The 22,041-nt window shown below is 52.6% G+C and overlaps 1 protein-coding gene across 2 annotated transcripts in view; it reads right to left on the bottom strand.

Annotated features, from left to right (window-relative positions):
• The window catches only part of CHD9 (chromodomain helicase DNA binding protein 9), a 2,123,706-nt gene that overhangs the window by 62,156 nt on the left and 2,039,509 nt on the right, over window positions 1-22,041 (bottom strand). For both annotated transcript variants that reach the window (XM_078670246.1, XM_078670247.1), the window contains exon 39: window positions 12,998-13,126. In XM_078670246.1, the coding sequence (XP_078526372.1) occupies window positions 12,998-13,126 (129 nt within the window). The remainder of the gene's footprint in view (window positions 1-12,997; window positions 13,127-22,041) is intronic.

Raw genomic sequence — 22,041 nt, 5'->3', positions numbered from 1 at the left:
CCGCAGTGCCACAGTGGTGGTTCTTGAGCCAGAGAGGCTCCACAGTGCCCTAACTTTCCCTGCACCAGTTGCCCAGCACTTTGTGGGCAACTGCCACGTTTAGGCCCTGACATTGGGACACAGGGACATTCACAGGTGGTGACTCGTGAGTTTTGCGCAACTGTGTTTTATTGTTACACCTCTGAATGTATTGTTGATGCATCATGTGTTTTCCTCTTTACACCTCTGAATGAATGTTATGCATTGCATCATGTGTATGTTCTTACACCTCTACAGGTATTGTGATACATAGGTGGTTGTTTTCTCCCTAGTGCAGGTGGTGCTAGTGAGGTCCTGTTACCAGTAGTTACTGGTTGTGTGCTATTTTGTGCTAAAGTACATTTATATTTTACCTTCTAAGTGCTATTTCTGAAAGTGCTACTTCTGATTCCTGACATTGGTCCAGGTGGCCCTGTCTTGTAAATATCCCCTTGTAAATTCTGCCCGTGCCTCTGGCACATTGTAAAGTGTGTGTTTTATCTAATGTGTTTTGGTGTAATACAAAGGCTATTTTTATATAACCTTGTGTGGAGTTTCCTTTGTGGTGGGCCTTTGGTTGTTGTTGCTGGGGTGCGTGCGCAAATACTTAACTTACATCGCCTCCAAGTTTAGCCTTGCTGCTCGCGCCACGTTACCTAGAGGGTGAGTAGGGGTTATCTTGGCGTGTAACTCCCTTGCCCTGACTTGGGAGTGGTGGTCTCTGACTGACTTTGGCGAAAGCCCTGGCCAGCCAGGGATCCCATTTCCAACACCGGCGCAGATGAGCTGCGACCACCGCAATCACCTTCGTGAACACCCGTGGGGCGCTGGTAAGGCCGAATGGGAGCACGATAAACTGAAAGTGCTCGTGGCCTACCGTGAACCGCAGGTAACGCCGGTGGGCCGGCAGGACGGGGATGTGAAAATACGCATCCTGCAAGTCCAACGCTACCATCCAGTCTTGTGGGTCTAGAGCAGCCAAGACCTGAGCCAAAGTCAACATCTTGAACTTCTCCTTCCGGAGGAAGCCGTTGACGTTCCGTAGGTCCAAGATAGGACGCAGGCCTCCTTTGTCCTTCTTGGGCACCAGAAAGTAGTGGGAGTAGCAACCACACCCTACTTCTGGCCCAGGAACGCGCCCGATGGCCCCCTTGGCCAAGAGGGCCGTAACTTCCTCCTGCAGAAGTGTCAAGTGGTCCCCCGACACACAGTGGTTCTGCGGTGGCATGGCTGGAGGAGTGGACTCGAAGGGGAGGGAGTAGCCCCTTCGGACGAGCTGCAGCACCCACCTGTCCGATGTAATCGCGCGCCAGCGGGAGTGGTGATGGCGAACCCTGCCACCCACTGGCGTCACATGGGCCCGAAAGATCGGACTAGGAAGATTTGGAGGCTGCTGCGGGGGGAGGTGTGGACTGACCTCGCCGCTGCCCTCTACCGCCACCACGGCGGAATCCACGGCCGCCACCGCGCTGGGGAGCGTTCTGCGGCGCGTGGCTGGCAGCACGGGTGGGACCGCCCCTTCCTTGGCCACGAAAGGGGCGAAACGAACCCGTTTGCTGGCGCTGGGTCGAAAGACCCAAGGACTTGGCCGTGACCCTGGAGTCCTTGAAGTGCTCAAGCGCGTTGTCCGCCTTGTCACCGAACAGGCGACTGCCATCGAAAGGCATGACCATGAGGGCATTCTGGACATCCGGCGAGAAGTTGGCGGATCTCAGCCAGGCATGGCGACGAATCGCCACCGTCGTGGACATAGCCCGTCCCAGCGAGTCGGTCGTGTCAAGACCACACCTTATCGAATACCTCGCCGCGTCCCGGCCTTCAACCAAGGCCTGGTTGAGCTTGTCCCGCACCTCCTGCGGGCATTGCGGCAGACACTCCGCGACCGTATCCCACAGAGAGTGGGTGTAGCGGCCCAAGAGGCATGCGGTATTGCAAGACCGCAGTCCAGCACTCAAAGACGAAAAGACCTTCTTGCCAAATTGATCATATCGTTTCGATTCCCAATCGGGCGGGGCCGACGGGAATGCGGACTGGGAAGTGGAGGCCTGGATCACCAGACTCTCCGGGGAGGGATGGGTGGAGAGGAAGGCAGGGTCGTCCGAACATGGACGGTGACGCCTGGCAACGTTTCGGTCAACCGGCGCACCGGAAGCGGGCCTGGACCAGGTGCCCAAAAGGACATCCGTCAGGGCCTCATTAAACGGCAGCAGAGGCTCCTATGGGCATGACTGCGGTTTAAATACTTCGGTGAGGATGTTAGGTTTCACCTTAGCGACGGGGAGCTCAAGGCGCAAGGCCTTGGCAGCCCTCATCAGCCCCCGCCTCCGACGCCACAGGGGAAGGCGAGACAAACCCAGGGTTGGGCGACTCGTCCAGACCACTGGCATCACCTAAGTCACCTACCCAGTCCACGTCATACTGGCAGGCTCGTGACAAAGGGTACTCAGACCCCTCCCAACCCTCACCATAATCGTCCTCATCGCCATAGTTCGAGTCGACGATATAGACCGGCTCCTCGGAGCCAATGGGCCCCAACGGCGCCGGACTCGGCGTCGGACGATGCCGGTCCGACTCCGCGTCAGGAGTCAGAGAGGGAACGGGGGTGGCGCCGCGCGGCGCCGGGGACCCGACGCCGGCCGGAACCGACGGCGGAGTCACGGCGCCGCGCGGAGGCGGCACCACGGGTTGCCCCAATGGAATCGGCGCCGGAGAGTCCGGTGGACCAGCCGGCGACGACCCTGAAGGGCCCAGCGGCGCCGGGGCCGGAGCCGGCGCCGGGGCCGGAGCACCCGGCGGCGTCGGAGCAGGTGCACCCGAACCGCTCGGGCCCCCAGACGGGACCGACGGCCCCGCAGGCCCCGCCGGAGGAGACATCGCCCTCATAGCCATGAGGAACTCCTCAATCTACTCGCGCGACGCGCCTTCCCCAGGGACGACGGGTATGGGGCAGACGGCGTCGGCGACCCACGCAGGGCCGCGGGGGTGGGGCCACCCGAACCCCCGGCCGCATCACGCGGGCGTCGGGGGTACGATGACGACGCCCCGACTTCTTGTGTCGCTTACCTGATGAACCGGAGGAATGGTGGCGACTCCCGGAGCGCTCATGGCGGCTCCGCGATCGTTCCCTCGACCGCTCCCTCGACCTCCGACCGGACCGGGACCGCTCTCGACGCGGGGCCGACACTCGGAGCTCGAGCAGCTTGCGGGACCACTCCCGTCTAGCTTTACTAGTCAAGGCCCGGCAGTCGACGCAGGACTCCACGTCGTGGTCCGCGCCCAGACACCGGAGGCAGAGTCGATGGTGGTCGGTGACCGACATCATGCGGTCGCACCCGTCGCAACACTTAAACCCGGGCATCCTACCGGCACCTGAAGAAAGAGTAGAGTTAACAAAAACTTGGTCAAAAGACCGGAGTACTGCTCTTCGGATCTGCGCTAACTGGCGCGGAAAAAAGAAGAACTGACGTCAGCGCGCGGAGGCGGCGTCTATATACTCCAGCGACGTCATCACGGCGCACGACGCCGACGACGCGGAGCCGCAGGGGACGCCTGCAGACGACGCCTACCGACGCGCAGGGGTACTGCTACGCAAAAGTTTCCGGATCCAGACTGACGCCTGGGGATATTCTAAGGTAAGGAATCTAATACTAACCTGTTTCTTTCAGATAAGTTAAACACAGGTGGTGAGGATCCGTGACCGACATCAGGCGGTCGCAATCCTCGCAGTGCTTAAAGCCAGGCATCCCTACGGCACCAATCGGAGTCGAAAGACTTCGAGAAATGATGAAAACGATCAAAAAAGTTAGTCAAAAATTGACTAGGGTTACTGCTTTTTCCAGATCTGCGCTTGCTGGCGCGGAAAAAAGAAGAACTGACGTCAGCACACGGAGGCGGCGTCTAAGTACTCAGACGACGTCATCACGGCGCCCACGACGCCGACGACGGACGCGGAGCCGCAGACGACGCCTACCGACGCGCAAGGGTACTGCTACGCAAAAATTTCCGGATCCAGTCTGACGCCTGGGGATATTCTAAGGTAATGAATCTAATACTAACGTGTCTCTTTCAGATAGGTGAGTTTCTTGGAGTAAGAGCACATCCTCCCCCGCCCTCTTTGCCTGCCGTAACACAGCCCCCCTCTTGATCTTATCTAGGATACCCCGGACGTTCCAGCTGAGGACTCTAAGGGAGCCCCCAGGACCCCTGGGCTCTGTGTTCAGACCCTGCCATCACGGGACATCAAAAGTGGACCTCCAGCCAGTGGACCCGACTCGTACATTCCATTCAACCATTCAGACTCTCATGCGACCCCACCCCCAACACCCAACTCCAACTCCATCTGCCCCCCCCCCCCCCCTACCTCAGAAACATTGAAGTACCTGTTGCGGCGTAGTTTGTAGCCGACCCCCAACGGGAGGTCAGAAGCCAACTACCCCAATGGATCCCCATTAACTATCCCCCTCCCGCAATCACCACTCCCCCCTTACTCCTTGGGGTGTTGCCCACCCATAACGTTCCCGCCTCCCCGCTACCTTGTGCCAACTAGTACCTCCCATGGCATGAGGATCAGCCCCAGCAGAGCCACCTATCCCCATTACAATAACAGTCCGTGAAAGTAGATAGGGTATAAGTCTATCAATACATCGCTGGATGTTAAGAGTCGCCGCCGGGTGTTTCCCCCCAAATCAGTGAGGTGCTGACTCAAGATCCATCGACCTGGCTGTCAGTGGCTCCTCTCCCCCCTTCGGACGCACTTCCGGATGTTGTGCGCTGTTGAGACCTGGACCTCCAGTTAGTCTTCCGCAGAGCCCCTCGGGAGGTGTGTGCACTCTGACCGGCATTGTCTCGTCTGTCTACTGAAACACCTCCTCCGGGGTGTTGAAGTGCGTGCGTGACTGGAACACCACCCGCAAGCAGGCCGGATACAGCAAGGCGTAGGGGAGTTTCAACTCGCACAGGCGGGCCTTGGCCGCCGTGAAGGACTGCAGCTGTTTCTGCACCATACGGGTATAATCAGGGAAAATCATGATTCGTTGGTTCTCAAAGAGCAACGGCTCCTTTTCTCTGGCTATTTTCAGGATAGTATCCCGGTCATGGTAATTAAGAAGTTTAGCAATCACTGGTCGTGGCCGTGCAACCTCTGGCGGTTTCTGGATGAGGGCCCGGTGTGCCCGCTCAATCACAAAGCAGCGGGAAAGCGACCCCTCGGGGAGCCAGCCCTCCAGCCACTCCGCCAAGAAGCCCTCCATGTTGCCCCTCTCACAGCCCTCAGGCAGTCCCACAAGGCGTATGTTGTTCCGTCTCGCGCGTCCCTCTGCAACCTCCACGCGGAGAGCGAGGCCCTTCTGGACCGACTCCATGGTAACCACATTGCGCTTTAGGGCATCAACACCGTCTTCCACTCCGGACAGGCGCGTTTCAGCCTCTGTGATGCAGGACACGGAGTTTCTCAGGTCTTGGCGCAACAAAGTCACATCAGATCCCACGGCCCCTATTTTTGCATCCCGCATATCACGGGATTGCGTTATGGCTGCCATAAGGGTGGCGTTGTCCGGCCCGGCCTCCTGACGTCCGCCAATCGCCCCCGCACTGCCACTGGGGCCTGTAAACTTGTCAATGGGGCCCTGTTTAAAGGGAGCCCCCCCCGCCGCCTCCCCGCGTCATACTTGCTGGCCCCAAGCACCGGCCTCCCCAGGGATCGGCTGTTGTCACCTACGTAGCAGTATCACCTTCGTCGCCAGTGGTCCGTGCGCGTCCCACACCACTGTCCGGGCAGCGCTCTGACCACCGAGGGTTGTACACAATGCCCACCGTCAAATTTGCACCTCAGGGACCGCAAGACTGGCCACCAAACAAACGTCCCGCTCTACGCGCCTATGTGCTGCGGCCCGGCTCGACCGCTGAATAGGAGAGGATTGTCTCTGGGTGGCCCTGCTCTATAGATGTCACCCAATGGGCCACCCACGGGGGCTATGATAGGGCTCTCGTTGCAGGCCCGTAGGCGACGCACCTCCCGGGGCCGGGGACCTTCACCAGCACAGTCCCTGTTTGCGCGCGCCAGGTGAGGGGGGCTCAGAGGTTGCCCACGATGTGTGTCCCGTAGCTTCACCAGGCCGTAAACTGCGGATCACGTTGCGTTCCCCAATGCCGCCCTGGTACTGTCCCAATTGCCGGTGCGGCCTGACTGTGACAGGATGCGCAGAGGAATCAAGCCCCCAACACGCCTCACCGTCTGTATGTCGCCTGCCCCCTTCCTGTTATGCCACTGCGGACCACTGCGATGCGGGGGAGGGGGGAACCTCGGGCCGGCCTCCAGTCCTGTCCCCGGGGGTGCGTCAAAATTTAGATCCCGGCTTCTCCCGCACCTGTAGGCCGCTCCGTGGATCTGCCGCCTGAAAGCCCTGATCACGGGCCTGGGAGCACTGTCACCGAGTAGCGCTGGGGACCGAGCCGTGCCGCCAGGTTCCTACGCTGGTCCCGGTTGGCTAGGGACCAGCACTCGCACTGCTGCCGCTCTCCGCCGTTACCGCGAAACTCCAGGTCCCGGCTTCACTCCCCGATGTAGGCCTCACTGCGCTGGGTCGCGATCTGTGGCCCCCTGTGCGCTATCTCGGCCGAGGATTCTCACGGACCTCGGCGCCAACATCCGACACCTGAATCTCTCAGCTGGGGCACTTAGGACCGAGGGGAAGGCAGGATAAATCGTCGGATTATTGCATGGCGGGACGGAGCGTCTTTAGGCTGCCCAAGCCTCAGTGATCCTGGAAGTCTTTAACATCTATGCCAGAGGTATACGAGGGGGTGGTAAATCTCCTACCATTGCCCTACTTGCAGATTCACTTTGTAACTGTTCCCCAGATACTTTGCCGTTAATCGCTGGCGACTTCAACTGCACTTTTGAACCGTTAGCTGCCGACGGCGCGGTAGGTTTACTGGGGGAAGATGCGAGATGGGGAATCCCGCAACTGACGACTTGCCGATTAAAAAGTGGACACCAGTTGTTATTCAAATGAATGCCTTGGTGTTGGAGCATGCTCTGGTAGCAGTGAATGGGCGCACACCGTCTGATTTCTCTGGTGCATGCACCTATAATAGGGTTAGCTGCCCCAGCAGAATTGACTATATCCTGGTTGATAAGAGATTGTGGAGATATGTGTCAGATATGACAGTTATTCCTTCTATCCATAGTGACCATAACCCTCTATCCCTTAGCCTGTGCAACCTGATAACTGTGGGGAACCACCTGTCCAGCAATAGACTAACAATGACGACTAGAGAAATAGTACCCTCGAACTGCAAAAGGTTCATCAAATGGCATAAATTTACCATCAATGAGCAAAAGACAAATGCCCTGGGGGAAATTGTAAGAGATCAGACCGAGAACCTTTCTATACTCTGTACTGATGATCCCGGTTCTGTCCAGGTCAACAAGGTCTATGAGGAGACAATTGACAGGACGGCCGCTCTCTTCCTTGATGGATGTGGGGCAAGCCAGTCGAAGCTTAGGAAGCCCGCATCCAGGTGGTATAACCATGAATGCAGAGGGGCTAAGTCCAAATTGATCTGTGCCATCAAAACCCGAGATCCAACTGAGGTTCGTTTAGCCCGAGCCGTGTACAGGCGTGCATTATTAGTGGCTAAGAGGGCCTGAGATGACTTCCACTGGGAAGAGTTAAAACTGGCCAGTCAGAACAGGAACGGGGAACGATTCTGGGCTTTAGTAAGAAAGAACAATGATTGTGGCTCAGATCCATTACCCAACCATATTACGGACAGGGAATGGTTCGACCACTTTAGGAAATTGTACGAAGGGGTAGAGGTTGTTGAGGACACTGAAGTGATCGCGGGATGTATATTACCCCAATATAATACATTCCCATCCATCGATCCTATAGGGCAGAGTGAGGTAGAGTCTGCATTTAGTAAAATTGTCCAAGGTAAGGCACCGGGCCAGGATGGCATCCCTGGCGATCTGTTCCGTGCCAGCACTAGGCAATGGGTTAAATTCTTCTCCCTCTTGACTAATGCCCTCCTCCTTGAGTCCCCAGTCCCAAACTCTTGGAGGGGGGCAGAAGTGATTCCTATTTACAAGAAGGGGCCAAGGGGTGACCCTGCCAACTATCGTCTGATCAGCTTGATCGATGCTGGTCAGAAGGTGGTTGGCAGAGTCCTTCTGGAAAGAATCCTCTCTTGGACAGAGGAGAATAACATTATCTCCCCCTTCCAGGCGGGTTTCAGGGCCTGCACTAGCACTGTAGATCAGGCTTTCAGGCTGTTACTACTTCATTGGAAGACAGTCTCGATTAGCAAGGGTGGTCTGTACTTGGCCTTTATCGATCTGAAGACCGCGTTTGACCTGGTCCCCCGAGGGCGCCTGTGGGCGGTTCTTCAAGAGATGGGGTTCCCTCTGCCCACCCTGGACCTGTTGGCCCTCATGCATGACTGAACATACGCACGCATCCGGTGAGGCACAAAGGAGCAGATAACTGATAAAATCCCGGTGAACAGAGGTGTCCGCCAAGGATGTGTTTTGGCGCCGACCCTCTTTTCCTTATTTGTCAATGGGGTGGTTTCCTTTTTATCGGATATTGATGCGGACGCCCCAAGTTTGGCTGTGGAAAAGTTCCCGCCATGCTCTTTGCCGACGACACGCTGCTAGTCTCTAAAACACCCATGGGGCTCCAAAAATTGTTGGATCAGTTTTGTGTCTTTTGTAATTCAAGGGGCTTGGTTATTAACACTTCTAAAACCAAGCTCCTCTATTTTAATCCCAGTAGGAAAGCCAATCGCACGCTCACTCTTAATGAAGAGCCATTAGAACGGGTTAAAATGTTTAACTATCTCAGGATTAGGATATCCGACCAACTGAAGTGGAATCCTCACATCGAAAAAATGGCTCTAAACCACAAACGGGTTGTGGGCGTCATAAGCAGGGAGCATAGATCTTCAGTATCTAGACCCATAGCTCCTGCCTTAGAGATCTATTCCGCTAAAGCAGTAGGCAGTGCACTGTACAGGGCAGAGCTCTGGGGTTTTAATAATGTTGACTCCCTCGTAATGGCTGAAAACAAATTTTACAAGGAGCTGTTGTCTATCCCCAGGAGTACCCCTAGCAAGCCCATTCAATATGATCTTGGACGCAGATCCATTAAAGATCTTATAATTCTGCGCCCGCTTCTTTATTGGGCCCGCCTGTGGCGCACACCAGAGCTAGAGTGCTACGCAGACGGCCTTAAAGAAGTTATGAACCTGCAGGGGTCTGACAAAATTGTCTGGCTCTCTAAAATGAAGGAACTCCTTAAGGCCACTGGTTTATGGGCCGTGTGGGAGTCCGGTGCTCCAATATCTAAACTGGAAGTCAAGCAGGCCTACTGGCTGTGGGTCGACGCCCAAGAATCTAGAGCGGATAACTTGGGTAGACTTACTGATGAGTTTCGACTGCATAAGACCGTACCCCTGCTTGAACCCTATATGGACTTCATCATAAAACCCAAAGATAGCAATCTGAGATTGCAATCTGTACATCAAATCCAACATCGCTATCCACTTCAATGAAGCTAATCATAATGTGGCACAACTCAAATACCTAGTGTTGGAAATCGTCCCCAAGATTGAAGGGAGAGACAACAACAAAACCCTTCTACAACGTGAAACATCATGGATGTACAGATTGCAATCTCAAAAACCTTTTGGTCTTAATGACCGCACAGAACTAAGTTGTTATCTATAAATGCCCACCCGGGCATCTTTTGATGCACCCAATCCTGTTTTGCGGTCTGCTTTCTGTAACTGCACGCTTAGACTTCTGAAGTTCATTCTACCCGTTTTTCACCACACACCACTTTAAGATGGCCACGTTTTGCACTCTTTCCATTCTAACCCCTCCTTTCTTTCTATTACTCTAGCACCAGTTTGTTAAAACTCCGCGCACACTCCGCGAAGGCTGTCACCACTTGAACCGGAGCTCTATGCGTTCTAACCCACGCTTCACTAAGTAAGTTGTATCTGTGTGGAAATTATCGTCCAACTTCATTTCCACTCTGCATGCTCACGTTAGCCGCCTCTGACTTTACCTGATTTACCCACTTTGAACGTTACACGTCCCATTTCGGGAACCACGCCAGTCAGCACGTATTTTCACCTTCTGTTTGCAAGCGTCCCAAACATGGTTATCACCCGCATGTTATTCACCGTCTACTTTTTCTTTTAGTTCACGCTCGGATTACCCTGCTTTTACTTTACCAAATCCATCCCCGAAAACGGGTGCATGAGGTTGTTCTCACGGATCTACATTTCTAAGTGCAGTTACCTTGTCGTTTGATTATGATAATATGATACGATATTCATTTTGTTTTTCGTATATCCTTTGTTGCAGTGCTCCTTGAGAAAGGACGTCTGTCCGAAATGCATTGGAGCTTTTTGGAGCTTCTTTAATGTTTAATGATGACATCAACAACTGTTAACCTGTTCATATGAAGACAATATGAAATACACCTATGAAAATTCGAATTAAACTTTGAAAACTTCCTAAAGTTTGGAACTTTATACCTTTCGGAAATACTGTGTTGTTGCTACACACAGGTCCACACAAGTGTGCCCACCACAGGGATGCGCTTACACCCCAGTAGCGCACTCAACCCCACAAAACAGCTGGCTTAACACGCCCTCTAGAGTCTTAGCCTTAGACTGCTCGTATCCATGCTACTAGGATAGCTGGTCTATAAGGTTGACTTACAACCAATCATCAATAAGGGTTGTTTGGACTGATATATAGTGATCACTAGAATAGTGAGCACTGCACATCAGGCCAACTTCTCACAATATGTTACTAATGTGAGGCCTTTAGGCCTAGTTATCTATATGTCTATGGGACATTACTTTATTTAAGTACCAGGGACTCCCATTCTGACGGCAGGGAATGATTCAGGCATGTGAATCTATGAAAGACACCCCCAATACTGGATAAACAGGCAGTCCATGGTAGCAAGAAATTCTTGCACCTGTGCGGGAGTCGTCGACTGACCCGGATAAGGTGTGTAGGCCGCGGGACTCCCGGGCTCCAAAGCAGCCGCAGGGGTAGAACCCCTGTCCCCCTCGTCCGCATCCGGGGAACGACGGGGGTGATGGAGAGCGACAACGCTTCTTCGACTTCTTTTTGTGTCTTCTCTTACCCGAATCCGAGGGTGAAGACTTGGGGCCCGAGGAGCGATGACTGTAGCCCCGCAAGCGTTCTCTGGAGCGGACCCTGGACCGGGAACGGCACTGGGACGAGTGCCGAACCTCCAACAGCTTCCGATGCCGCTCCCTCAAGGCCTTCGGGGCCATGGCCCGACAGTCCAGACAGGACTGGGAGTCATGGTTGCTCTCCAGGCAGTAGAGACAGACGTTGTGGGGGTCCGCCACCAACATCATACGGCGACAGGCCCCGCAGAATTTAAACCCAGGCATCCCTACGTGGCATCAGGAGTTAAAGACTCAAAAAAAGGAAGACAAAAAGTCTCAAAAGTTAGTCATAAAGTGACTAGGGTACCTGCTCTAACCGGATCTGCGCTTACTGGCGCGGAAAAAGAAAGAACTAACATCAGCGTGCATGGGTGGCGCCTAAGTAGTCTCCGTGATGTCATCTCGGCGCATACGACACCAGCGACGGACGCTGAGACGCACAACGCCACCTACAGACGCGAAGAGGTACTTTCCGGATCCAGTCTGACGCCTGGGGATATTCTAAGGTAAGGAATCTATCACTAACGTGTCTCTTTCAGATATTATGAATTTAACCCAGATCTGCGACTGGGGGTGAATGTTTGATTAATTCAGCATTCCGTCCATAATCTGTTCTTTTTGCAGTCTCAGCAGTCATAATTATTGTCAAAATCCATTCCGAATAAGGAATGCATCATTTGTGTCCTTCGTTGAGGGTTGGACAGTCAAGTGGGGACTGTGGCGCCTCAATGAAAGCGGGAGCGTGGCCTTGGTCGAGGTCGTAAAGGCGCTGACTCAGACAGCACAATGGGTAGCTCGTCCACTGATCTTGATAGGGCCGGCATCAGTCGAACTTGGGTGGAGCGTGGTCCCGAAGGCAGAGTCAGAATAGGAGCCTGTCCAATTGTGGATTTGAAGGTTCTACATGGAGCTAAAGGTGAATCTGCCGTCGGTACCCTAGATGTAAGGCCTATCGGCTCGCCACAAGTTGAGGGGGGAGGCTCTGATGTTGATCGCTTTGGGGACAAAATTGAGAGAAGTCTTGCACCTTCTCAGGGGTATACGAGTGTCGAGAAGGGGCGAAGTCCTGCATGGATCGACCTACCAACTTGGAGCATGAGAAAAAACACCCTCAGGAAAGGACTCCTTCAACTTCTGGACCGGGAGCATTACCAGAACCGACTTTTCCACCTGGATCAGTCTTGCTGCATAGTCTTACGATGCTTGGAGACAGAGTTTTGCCTTGATTCGGGTTCATAGGCATGCAGTAACTGCAGGCCTTAGAGTTGTGACTGGCAACACAGGCAAACCTGATGAGGATTGGTCACCAACATTTTTTTCCTACAGGGTTTAAAAGCTGCCATTTTTGGAGGTGATATTTCCCTTGCACTCTAGATTTACAATTTTTTTAAGCAAACTGGTCCCTGAGAGATAAGCAACAGTCCCAGATACGGGTCTCATGGAGCAGAAAGGAGCTGATGTCAGTTCACCAGAGTGGCACCTATACAGGCCTGCAAGTCATTTTCAGAGAGAACGGCATCAGTGTGAAGCTGCACGGCGCCACATGCCGGCCCGCAGAGGTCCTGTTAAAAAATTATAGGATTCAGTCTGACACCTGGGGAATATTCAAAAGATGAGGAATCTGCAGTTAGAAGTATATCAGAAATATGATTGCATCAGTAAATATAGGCTGTTAAGGGGTTGGAGGTATTGAGTTATGTAGCTGGATGGTATGATTAAAAGACATCTCTTAACTTAATAGTCACGGTGACTATACCTTTCTGGCATTTCTTCTGTTTATTAGCTGAACACGCTCATCTCCGGTCAAACTATTCACATCCAGCTTGTTAGGGTTCCTGCAGCGGTGTCTTTTCTGTTTTGGTCTCCCCTCATGAAGCTGTATTTTCTAATATTAGAAATAGAGAAGGGAAAGCAAAAGTATATCATTAAAACCTGCCAATATGGTTCACACCACAAATCACTGATGTAGAACAATGCATTTCAGAATTACAAGCAGGTCATTTTGGGGAAAAGATGCACAAGTTACTTACCTTCGGTAATGATATATTTGTAAAAAACATTAGGAGTGATAGATTTCTTACCTTGGAATTTGCCCCAGCCGTCAGACTAGCTACAGAAAGTTGTTCGTCAGCAATCCCCTGCGCGTCGGTAGGCATCGTCGTGCGGCTCCGCGTGCGTCGTTGGCGCCGGGATGACGTTGCTGGAGCTACTTAGACGCTCCCACGCGTGCAGACATCAGTTCTATACACAACTTTCCGCGCCAGGAACGCAGAGCCATGAAAGAAACTGACCACTGGTGCCATGAAACTAGGGACCTGAAGAGATGACCTTAACCCTAGAAATCAGTTTGCTTAACAGGGAGGATGAGTGGGGCGATATGGAATCTACCACCACTAATGTTTCTTACAGATACATCATTACTGAAGGTAAGTAACTTGTGCATCTGAAATAAACACGTAGTGATAGATTCCTTACCTTAGAATAGATACCCCAGCAATACCAACCCCAGTGGTGGGTCTGCAAACCAAGATCACACCAGAAAGTCCGGAAGAACAGAACGGCCAAAGAAGCTGTCTCTGCGGACTTGACTGTCCAGGCAGTAGTGCTTGGTAAATGTGTGCAGCGAGGCCCACGTAGATGCCTGACAGATGTCATGCAAAGGAACTCCCCTTCCCAAAGCAGTAGTGGCTGCCGTCGCCCTCGTAGAATGGGCGCGTAGCCCCACCGGAGGCCCCTTTTTAGTCAAAGAATAACAAGCCTTAATGCACAGAACGACCCACCGAGAGATGGGCCACTTGTGCACGGCCCGACCGTTCTTGGCGCCCACGTAGCCAACAAAGAGCTGGTCATCCACCCAGAACTGTTGTGTGCAGTTGAGGTAGAATGAGAGCGCTCGTTTTGGGTACAGACGGTGGAGCCGCTCTTCCTCTTTTGAGGGATCAGAAGGCGGAAAAAAGGTGGGCAAAGTGATGGTCTGCCCGATGAGAAAGGCAGTGACAACCTTTGGCAGAAAAGATGGAAGAGTCTGCAGAACAACTTTGTCCGGATGGACTGTTAGAAATGGAAGTTTAGAAGAAAGGGCCTGGAGCTCACTCACTCTTCTGGCAGAGGTGATGGCAACCAGGAAAGCAGTCTTTACAGTCAGAAGACCAAAGGACAGTTGTGAAGTGGCTCAAGGGGAGCACACACTAAATATGTCAGAACCAGGTTCCAGTCCCACTGAGGCCTTATGAAAGGAACAGGAGGGAAAAGATGAGTAATGCCTTTTAAGAATCTATTTACAACAGGGCCCTTGAAAAGGGAAGGCTGATCTGGAAGTCGTCAAAAGGCTGAAAGGGCCGAGAGATAGCCTTTGACAGTGCCCAGTACAGAGCCCTGCTGGGCCAAAGAAAGGAGAAATAGAGGACCTCTGAAAGAGGGGCAGAAAGGGGATCCACAGCCTCTGCTGTGCACCATGCCACAAATCTATTCCACCTGTAGGCGTATACCGTTTTAGTGGAGGGATGCCTGGCTGCCAAGATGACATTACAGACTTCCGGAGGGAGAACAAAAGACGTAAACTGCCGCCGCTCTATCTCCAGGCAAGGAGGTGGAGGCTGGACAGGTTCGGGTGGAGAACCCTCCCCTGCTGCTGCGACAGAAGATCCTCCTGAAGAGGCAGTTGGAGCGGGGGATCGATCGCCATGCTGAGTGGCATGGGATACCATACCCTTCAAGACCAGTCCGGAGCCACAATAATGACTTTGGCACGGTTGCGCTTGATCTTCTTCAGCACGTCCAGTTCAGGGCTGAAACCGGGGACAACGTGTGATCGCTGACACGAGCCATTGCGCCCGGTCGCATTCGTAGGATGATCCATCTGGATAATTAAGGAATCCCTCCCCGCCTACCACTGCCAGACGGAATCCACGCTGGTGACGCCTCTACCCCGATCCTGGGCAAATCCTACCACGGGACCTTGATTAACAGGTCTTGGCACCAATTCTTCTGCTCCTTGGAACCCTCTGAACCAGGGATTACTCAATCCTCTAGAGGGCATTGATCCCCATCGCACGTAAGGAACGCACTGGCGCCCTTCAATCCGCGGCGCTCCGACCATAACATCTCCTCTCAGGGAACAAGGAGAAATACACACCACCCGGACAACATCCCATTGGTTGTCTGCCCCATACCCTTCCTTACTCCTGCAAGTGGAAGGGTTATGGTTAACAATCCGGCAACCTAATTTGAGTCCTGATGATGATCCTTTATTTTGTACAATATCAAAACGCCGTCGACAGTTTATGTAGGTTCACGCTAGTTTTCCATTGTGTTACCCAACTGTGTTTACTACATGTGGTCAGCTTGGTTAAACTCTAACTCATTACCAGCGCACCCTTAGTTTTAGAATTGCCTGCCAATTTCCCTTTTATGTATTTTCTGGTTGTCCTCCTTGTGTTATATGTACTTGATACAGGATTGTATCCCACTGTATAATTGTTCACCTTATTTTGTTAAATCATTTACATTGATTAAATCATTGTTCCGGCTGGACAAGTTTTGCTTATAGCACACATTGTGGTCTATAACTCATTAATTGCCCCATAAGTATTTTGCTAAGTTAAGGACCTTTGTTGCCTATTATAACTGTTACCCCTGGTCCTTGATTACCTAGTGGGTTCCCTTGTTGCCTTATAACAGTAGTACCGGACGACGTCGGAGGTAGTGCCAGAGGTGGGGTCGACACCGGTGGAGGTGTTATCAGGTCAACCGGTGTTGCCCAGGTCCAGGGGGGTGCTGTGGAGCTGGTGCACGAACCAGATGTCGGGGCCAGTGCCACTGGCGTCGTAAGGGCAGGACCGCCAGTTGGGCCCGAAAGCGTGCCGGCGGGGCCAGACGGCCCAAAGAGTCGGGCCATGGCAGCAAGAAACTTTTGCATCTGTTCAGGCATCGCCGACGAACCCGGAAAGGATGGGTAGACCGGCGGCGACATCGCAGGCTTCGCCGGAGTCGCGGGGTGGCACAGGTGACAGGTGAGGGGAAGTCGAAGAGCGACGTCGCTTCTTCGACTTCTTCTTGGAATACTTTGACTTACCTGACCCAGAGTACGAAGACTTCGATCCAGAGGAACAATGGTGATGGGTCTGCTACTGGTCCCTCAACCTCCCACGGGACCGGGACTGTGAGCGGTGTGGAGCTGACTGCCGGACTTCCAGAAACTTTCGGGACCGCTCCCGCAAAGTCTTCGGCGCCATGGCCCGGCAGTCGGGGCATAACTTGGAGTCGTGGTCGCGCCCGAGGCAGTAGAGACACGCGGTGCGGGTCCGTCATCGACATCATGCAGTGACAGTCCCCGCAGTTCCTGAAACCGGGCATCCCTACGACATCAGGAGTCGATCGACTCAGAAGAAAAGAGGTGAAAGGCCTCGAAAAAACTCAGTCAAAAAGTGACTGGGGGCACTTGATCTTCGCGGATCTGCGCTTGCTGGCGTGGAAAAAAAAAGACTGGACGTCTGCGCGCGTGGGCGCGTCTAAGTAGCTCCAGCTACTTCATTCTGGCGCCAACGACGCACACGGAGCCCACGACGACGCCTACCGACGCGCAGGGGTACTGCTGAAGAAAAACTTTCCGGATCCAGTCTGACACCTGGGGGTATATCTAAGGTAAGGAATCTATCACTATGTGTTTCTTTCAGATACAAGTATTATTAAAGTCTGTTTTTTTTTTCAAACTATGCGTCTTAAAATGATTACTACTTAATCAAAAGAGATAATTCTATTTGTGGGTGTGCATTATTGAAATGCTCAATATTGTTCTAAAAAGCAGTATGCTGTAGTAACAATCTTTCCAAGCATGACAAAATACTAGTAGTTTGTGGAAGGTTAAACTAATTGTCCAAGGGGTCCAGTTCAAATAAGTTCAGAGGTAAAGCAATAAAGGTGTGTACTTCAAAGTGACTAGCTGAAACAGCGTACTTTATGCACGTTAAACACTGCCCCATTATTTATACAGAACACTTGAACTTGCTGGATGCGGACATTCAAGGGTAAAGTTGAAAGGAACATGTTACTTACCCTGCATGCTCTTCATGGCATGTGGAACTGTAGATTCTCCTGCCATCTAGTGTTGTTTCAGATGTGTACAACTTGTTTTTTTTCAAAGAAGTCTTTCGAGTCACAAGGTCACGACGTAGAGGCACTCCTCCTATGACTTGTCATGCTCATGAGCATTGGTTACATTGTTAGATGGAAATAGAACACAGAAGTGACAAAAGATGACCATGCGAGAGAATGTTGAAATGAAAAGAAAAGAAAAGCATTTGCAACAACCTAAGGTTTTCCGGGAGGTGGATGTGTACATGTGAATCTAGAGCACCACATGCCAGATGTCAGTTTTAGGGTAAGTAACATTTTCGATTTGTGGCATGTGTAGTTGTAGATACACATTATCTGCATTGACTGTAAAGCAGTTATACCCTTAGTGGTGGTTAGCCAGAAGATGTTGCAGAGGATTGAAAAGGATTACCTAGTAAAGTCTGGCTCACTTGAGCTGGTTAATGCGCAAGTATATGCACACAGTAGTAGTAGGTAAATGTAAATGGAGTGGACAAGGAAGCTGCCTTACAAATGTCAGCTACTGGTATTGGTTTCGACCTCCAAGGTGGGAGAGCTGGAGGTCAAGAGCTTTGGTCACCCGATGCATGACTATGAAGTAAGAAGTGCTCTCAGAGGCAGGACTAGAGGGTGAGAGGAGGCCCAAAAAGGCCAAGGAGGTTGTTTTCCGGTGTGTAAAATGTAGCCGCGGGGGTGGAGAGGGGTTTGGGAGGGAGTTCAACAGTCAGATTCATGTGAAAAAGGTAGAGAACCGTAGGCAGAAATGTTGGGTTCATTTAAACTACTTTTATGTCAGAGTGGAGCTTGGATCTCACTCACACACCAGAGAGAAGTGATTTAAACTAGAAAGGCTAACTTCCATGAGAAAAACTGTAGAGGGCACTTATGACAAGGCTCAGAAGTGGGACAAATTAGCCTAGTGAGGACTATATTGAGGTTCCAGGATGTTCTGGTAGCAACCTGGGCAGATGACCCTCTTAAGTGCCTCTATAAAAGCCTTAATGATGGGGACTGTGAATAATGAAGGCTGCTCCCTATTGCACAAGTTACTTACCTTCGGTAACGATATATCTGTAAGAAACAGTAGCTAGGATTAGATTCCTTACCTTAGAATATCCCCAGGCGTCAGACTGGATCCGGAAACTTTTGCGTAGCAGTACCCTTGCGCGCCAGTAGGCGTCGTCTGCGCCTCCGCGTCCATCGTCGGCGCCGGGATGATGTCGGAGTACTTAGACGCCGCGCTGACGTCAGTTCTTATACACAGCTTTTCCGCGCCAGAAACGCAGAGCCATGATAAAAACCAACACTGGTGTCATAAAAACTAGGGCCCTGAAAGGGGATGACCTTAACCCTAGATATCGTTTCGCAGAACGGGGAGTATGGGTGGGGCGGTAAGGAATCTAATACTAACCACTGTTTCTTACAGATATATCGTTACCGAAGGTAAGTAACTTGTGCATCTGAAAGAAACAGGTTAGTATTAGATTCCTTACCTTAGAATAGATACCCCAGCAATACCAACCCCGGTGGTGGGTCTGAGAACCAATAATCACACCAGAAAGTCCTGGAGGACGGAACAGCCAAAAGAAGCCATCCCTCCGGACTTGGCTGTCCAGGCAGTAGTGTCTTGCGAACGTGTGCAGCGAGGCCCACGTAGCTGCCTGACAGATGTCATGCAAGGGGACTCCCCGGCCCAGGGCAGTAGTAGCTGCCGTGGCCCGAGTGGAATGGGCCCTCAGCCCAACAGGAGGCTCCTTCTTAGCCAAAGAGTAGAATGCCTTCATGCACAACATGACCCACCGAGAGATGGTCCGTTTGTGAACCGCCCGCCCCTTCTTAGCGCCCACGTAACCAACAAAGAGTTGGTCATCCACCCGGAACTGGCATGTGCGATCCAGATAGTAAGACAGCGCACGTTTTGGGTCCAGACAGTGGAGCCGCTCTTCCTCTTTAGAGGGATGCGGAAAGAAGGTGGACTGCCCGATGTGGAAGGCTGTGACTACCTTGGGCAGGAAAGAGGGTCCACAGCACACCCTTGTCCGGATGGACAGAAAGGAAAGGAGGTTTAGAGGAAAGAGCCTGGAGCTCACTCACTCTCCTGGCAGAGGTGATGGCAACCAGGAAAGCAGTCTTAAGTGTAAGAAGACGGAGAGGACAGTTATGAAGCGGCTCAAAAGGAGCGCACATCAGGTAAGTCAGAACCAGGTTCAAGTCCCACTGGGGCATCAAGAAAGGAACAGGGGGAAACATATGAGTGATGCCCTTCAAGAATCTATTAACAATCGGGGACTTGAACAAAGAAGGCTGATCAGGTAGCCTCAAGAAGGCGGAAAGGGCAGAAAGGTAGCCCTTGAAAGTGCCCAGAGCAGAGCCCTGTTGGGCAAGAGAAAGAAGGAAGAGGAGAACCTCAGAAAGGGGGGCAGAGAGTATATCCACAGCCTTTGCTGTGCACCATGCCACAAATCTGTTCCACCTGCAGGCGTATACCGACTTTGTGGAAGGAAGCCTGTCTGCCAGAATCACATTACAAACTTCAGGAGGCAAGTCAAATGGCCTCAACTGTCGCCACTCAATCTCCAAGCATGGAGGTGGAGACTAGACAGGTTCGGGTGGAGGACCGCCCCCTGCTACTGCGACAGAAGGTCCTCCTGAAGAGGCAGATGAATCGAGGGATCGACAGACATGCTGAGTAGCTCTGGATACCAATATCTTCGTGCCCAGTCCGGAGCCACAAGGATAACTTGAGCCCGGTCGCGCCTGATCTTCTTCAGCACTCTGGGCAGAAGTGGTATAGGCGGAAAGGCGTACAAGAGGCCGCAGCTCTATTCGCGACGAAAAGCGTCTCCGAGTGAGTGCCGCCTTGGAAATTCCAACGCGCAGAACTGATGACATTGCACGTTCTCTTCTGTGGCGAATAGATCTAACCAAGGCTCTCCCCACTGCTGAAAGAGGCCTTGCGCTACGTCCAAGTTCAGACGCCATTCGTGATCCATCATGCACCGACGGCTGAGTTCGTCCGCCCTGGCGTTCAGAGAACCTGCCAGGTGTTGAACCACCAGGGACACGCCCTGATGTTCCAGTCACTGGCAGAGGCGCAGAGCCTCCTGGCATAGGGTCCACGACCCCACCCCGCCCTGTTTGTTGCAGTACCACATGGCGGTGGTGTTGTCCGTGAACACCTGCACTACACTCCCCCGGACGGAGGGGAGGAATGCCTTCAGTGCAAGTCGGATCGCCCGCAGCTCCAGAAGGTTGATGTGGAGCCGGGACTCTGCCGGAGACCAGAGGAGGCATCTGATCTCCGCCTCTTCCATGTGGCCCCCGCAGCCCTGGAGGGACGCATCCGTCACAACTACGTGCTCCGGTTGGGGTAGAGAGAGGGATCTGCCGCTGACCCAATCGCGGTCCGTGAGCCACCACTGCAACTGTCTTGCAGTGCCCTCTGAGATCAAGACATGGTCGGACAAGTTGCCCTGATGCTGGGCCCACTGAAACTTCAGGTCACACTGCAGAGCCCGCATCCGCCACCGGGCGTGATGCACCAGAAGGATGCAGGAGGCCATCAGCCCCAGAAGCCACAGTGTCAACCTGACCGAGACTCGGGATAACGGCTGAAAGATCGGAATCAGAGCCTGAATATCCCGAACCTGCTGTTCGGGAGGATAAACCCGAAGTCTAGAACCGCTCCGATGAAGAGGAGCTTCTGAGAGGGACATAGGTGCGACTTCGGCACATTGATGGAGAACCCCAGCAGGTGCAGGAGGTCGGCCGTAGTCTGGAGGTGGCTTGTAGGAAGGTGGATATCTGACTATGGTTACCCCCAACTTTGTGCCTAGTGTTTTGCTGGTTTGTGACTTAGTTGGCCTGGGGTCCTGCTATTCAGGACCCAAGGCATCCTGCTCTCTCTGTTAAAATGGACTCCATGTACCTTAGGTACATATCTAATTGGATACTGGGTCACCTTATCAGTCCCTGTACAGTGTACCTTAGGTACCCAGGGCATAGGTGTACCCAGGGCCTACCAGGGGCTGCAGCATGTATTATGCCACCCCTGGCTGGCCATCCAAAACTGACACAACTGGCTGCTAAGACAGCTGGGACAAGGTGGTGTAATCACCCTTTGCTATAGATATAGTATACCTATATCTAACCCTAAAATGGTCACATATACTCCTATCAGTCACTCCTATGGCAGGCCTTATCAATCCTGAAGGCAGAGTGCTTAGAATTATGTGAGATGGTGCTCTGGCATGAGCTGAGCCCGTCTGCAGCTTGCGGACCCAATTCCTAATAGCTGTTCCATGATAACGATATACCATATACTCTTAAGTGCATTATAATCCTCGCCGTTGAATGCTAACTTTGGTATAGCATTATCAAAACATGTCGAGTAGAACAAGTTACTTACCTTCGGTAACGATATATCTGTAAGAAACAGTAGTTAGTATTAGATTCCTTACCTTAGAATATCCCCAGGCGTCAGTCTGGATCCGGAAACTTTTGCGTAGCAGTACCCCTGCGCGTCGGTAGGCGTCGTCTGCAGGCGTCTCCTGCGGCTCCGCGTCCGTCGTCGTGCGCCGTGATGACGTCGCTGGAGTATATAGACGCCGCCTCCGCGCGCTGACGTCAGTTCTTTGTACATAGCTTTTCCGCGCCAGAACACGCAGAGCCATGCGAGAACCAACACTGGTGCCATTTGAAACTAGG

Source organism: Lissotriton helveticus, chromosome 12, assembly GCF_964261635.1.
Source record: "Lissotriton helveticus chromosome 12, aLisHel1.1, whole genome shotgun sequence".
Lineage (NCBI taxonomy): Eukaryota > Metazoa > Chordata > Amphibia > Caudata > Salamandridae > Lissotriton > Lissotriton helveticus.
The sequence above is the reverse complement of the archived record's forward strand: the minus strand, read 5'-3'. Positions and strand labels throughout refer to the sequence as shown.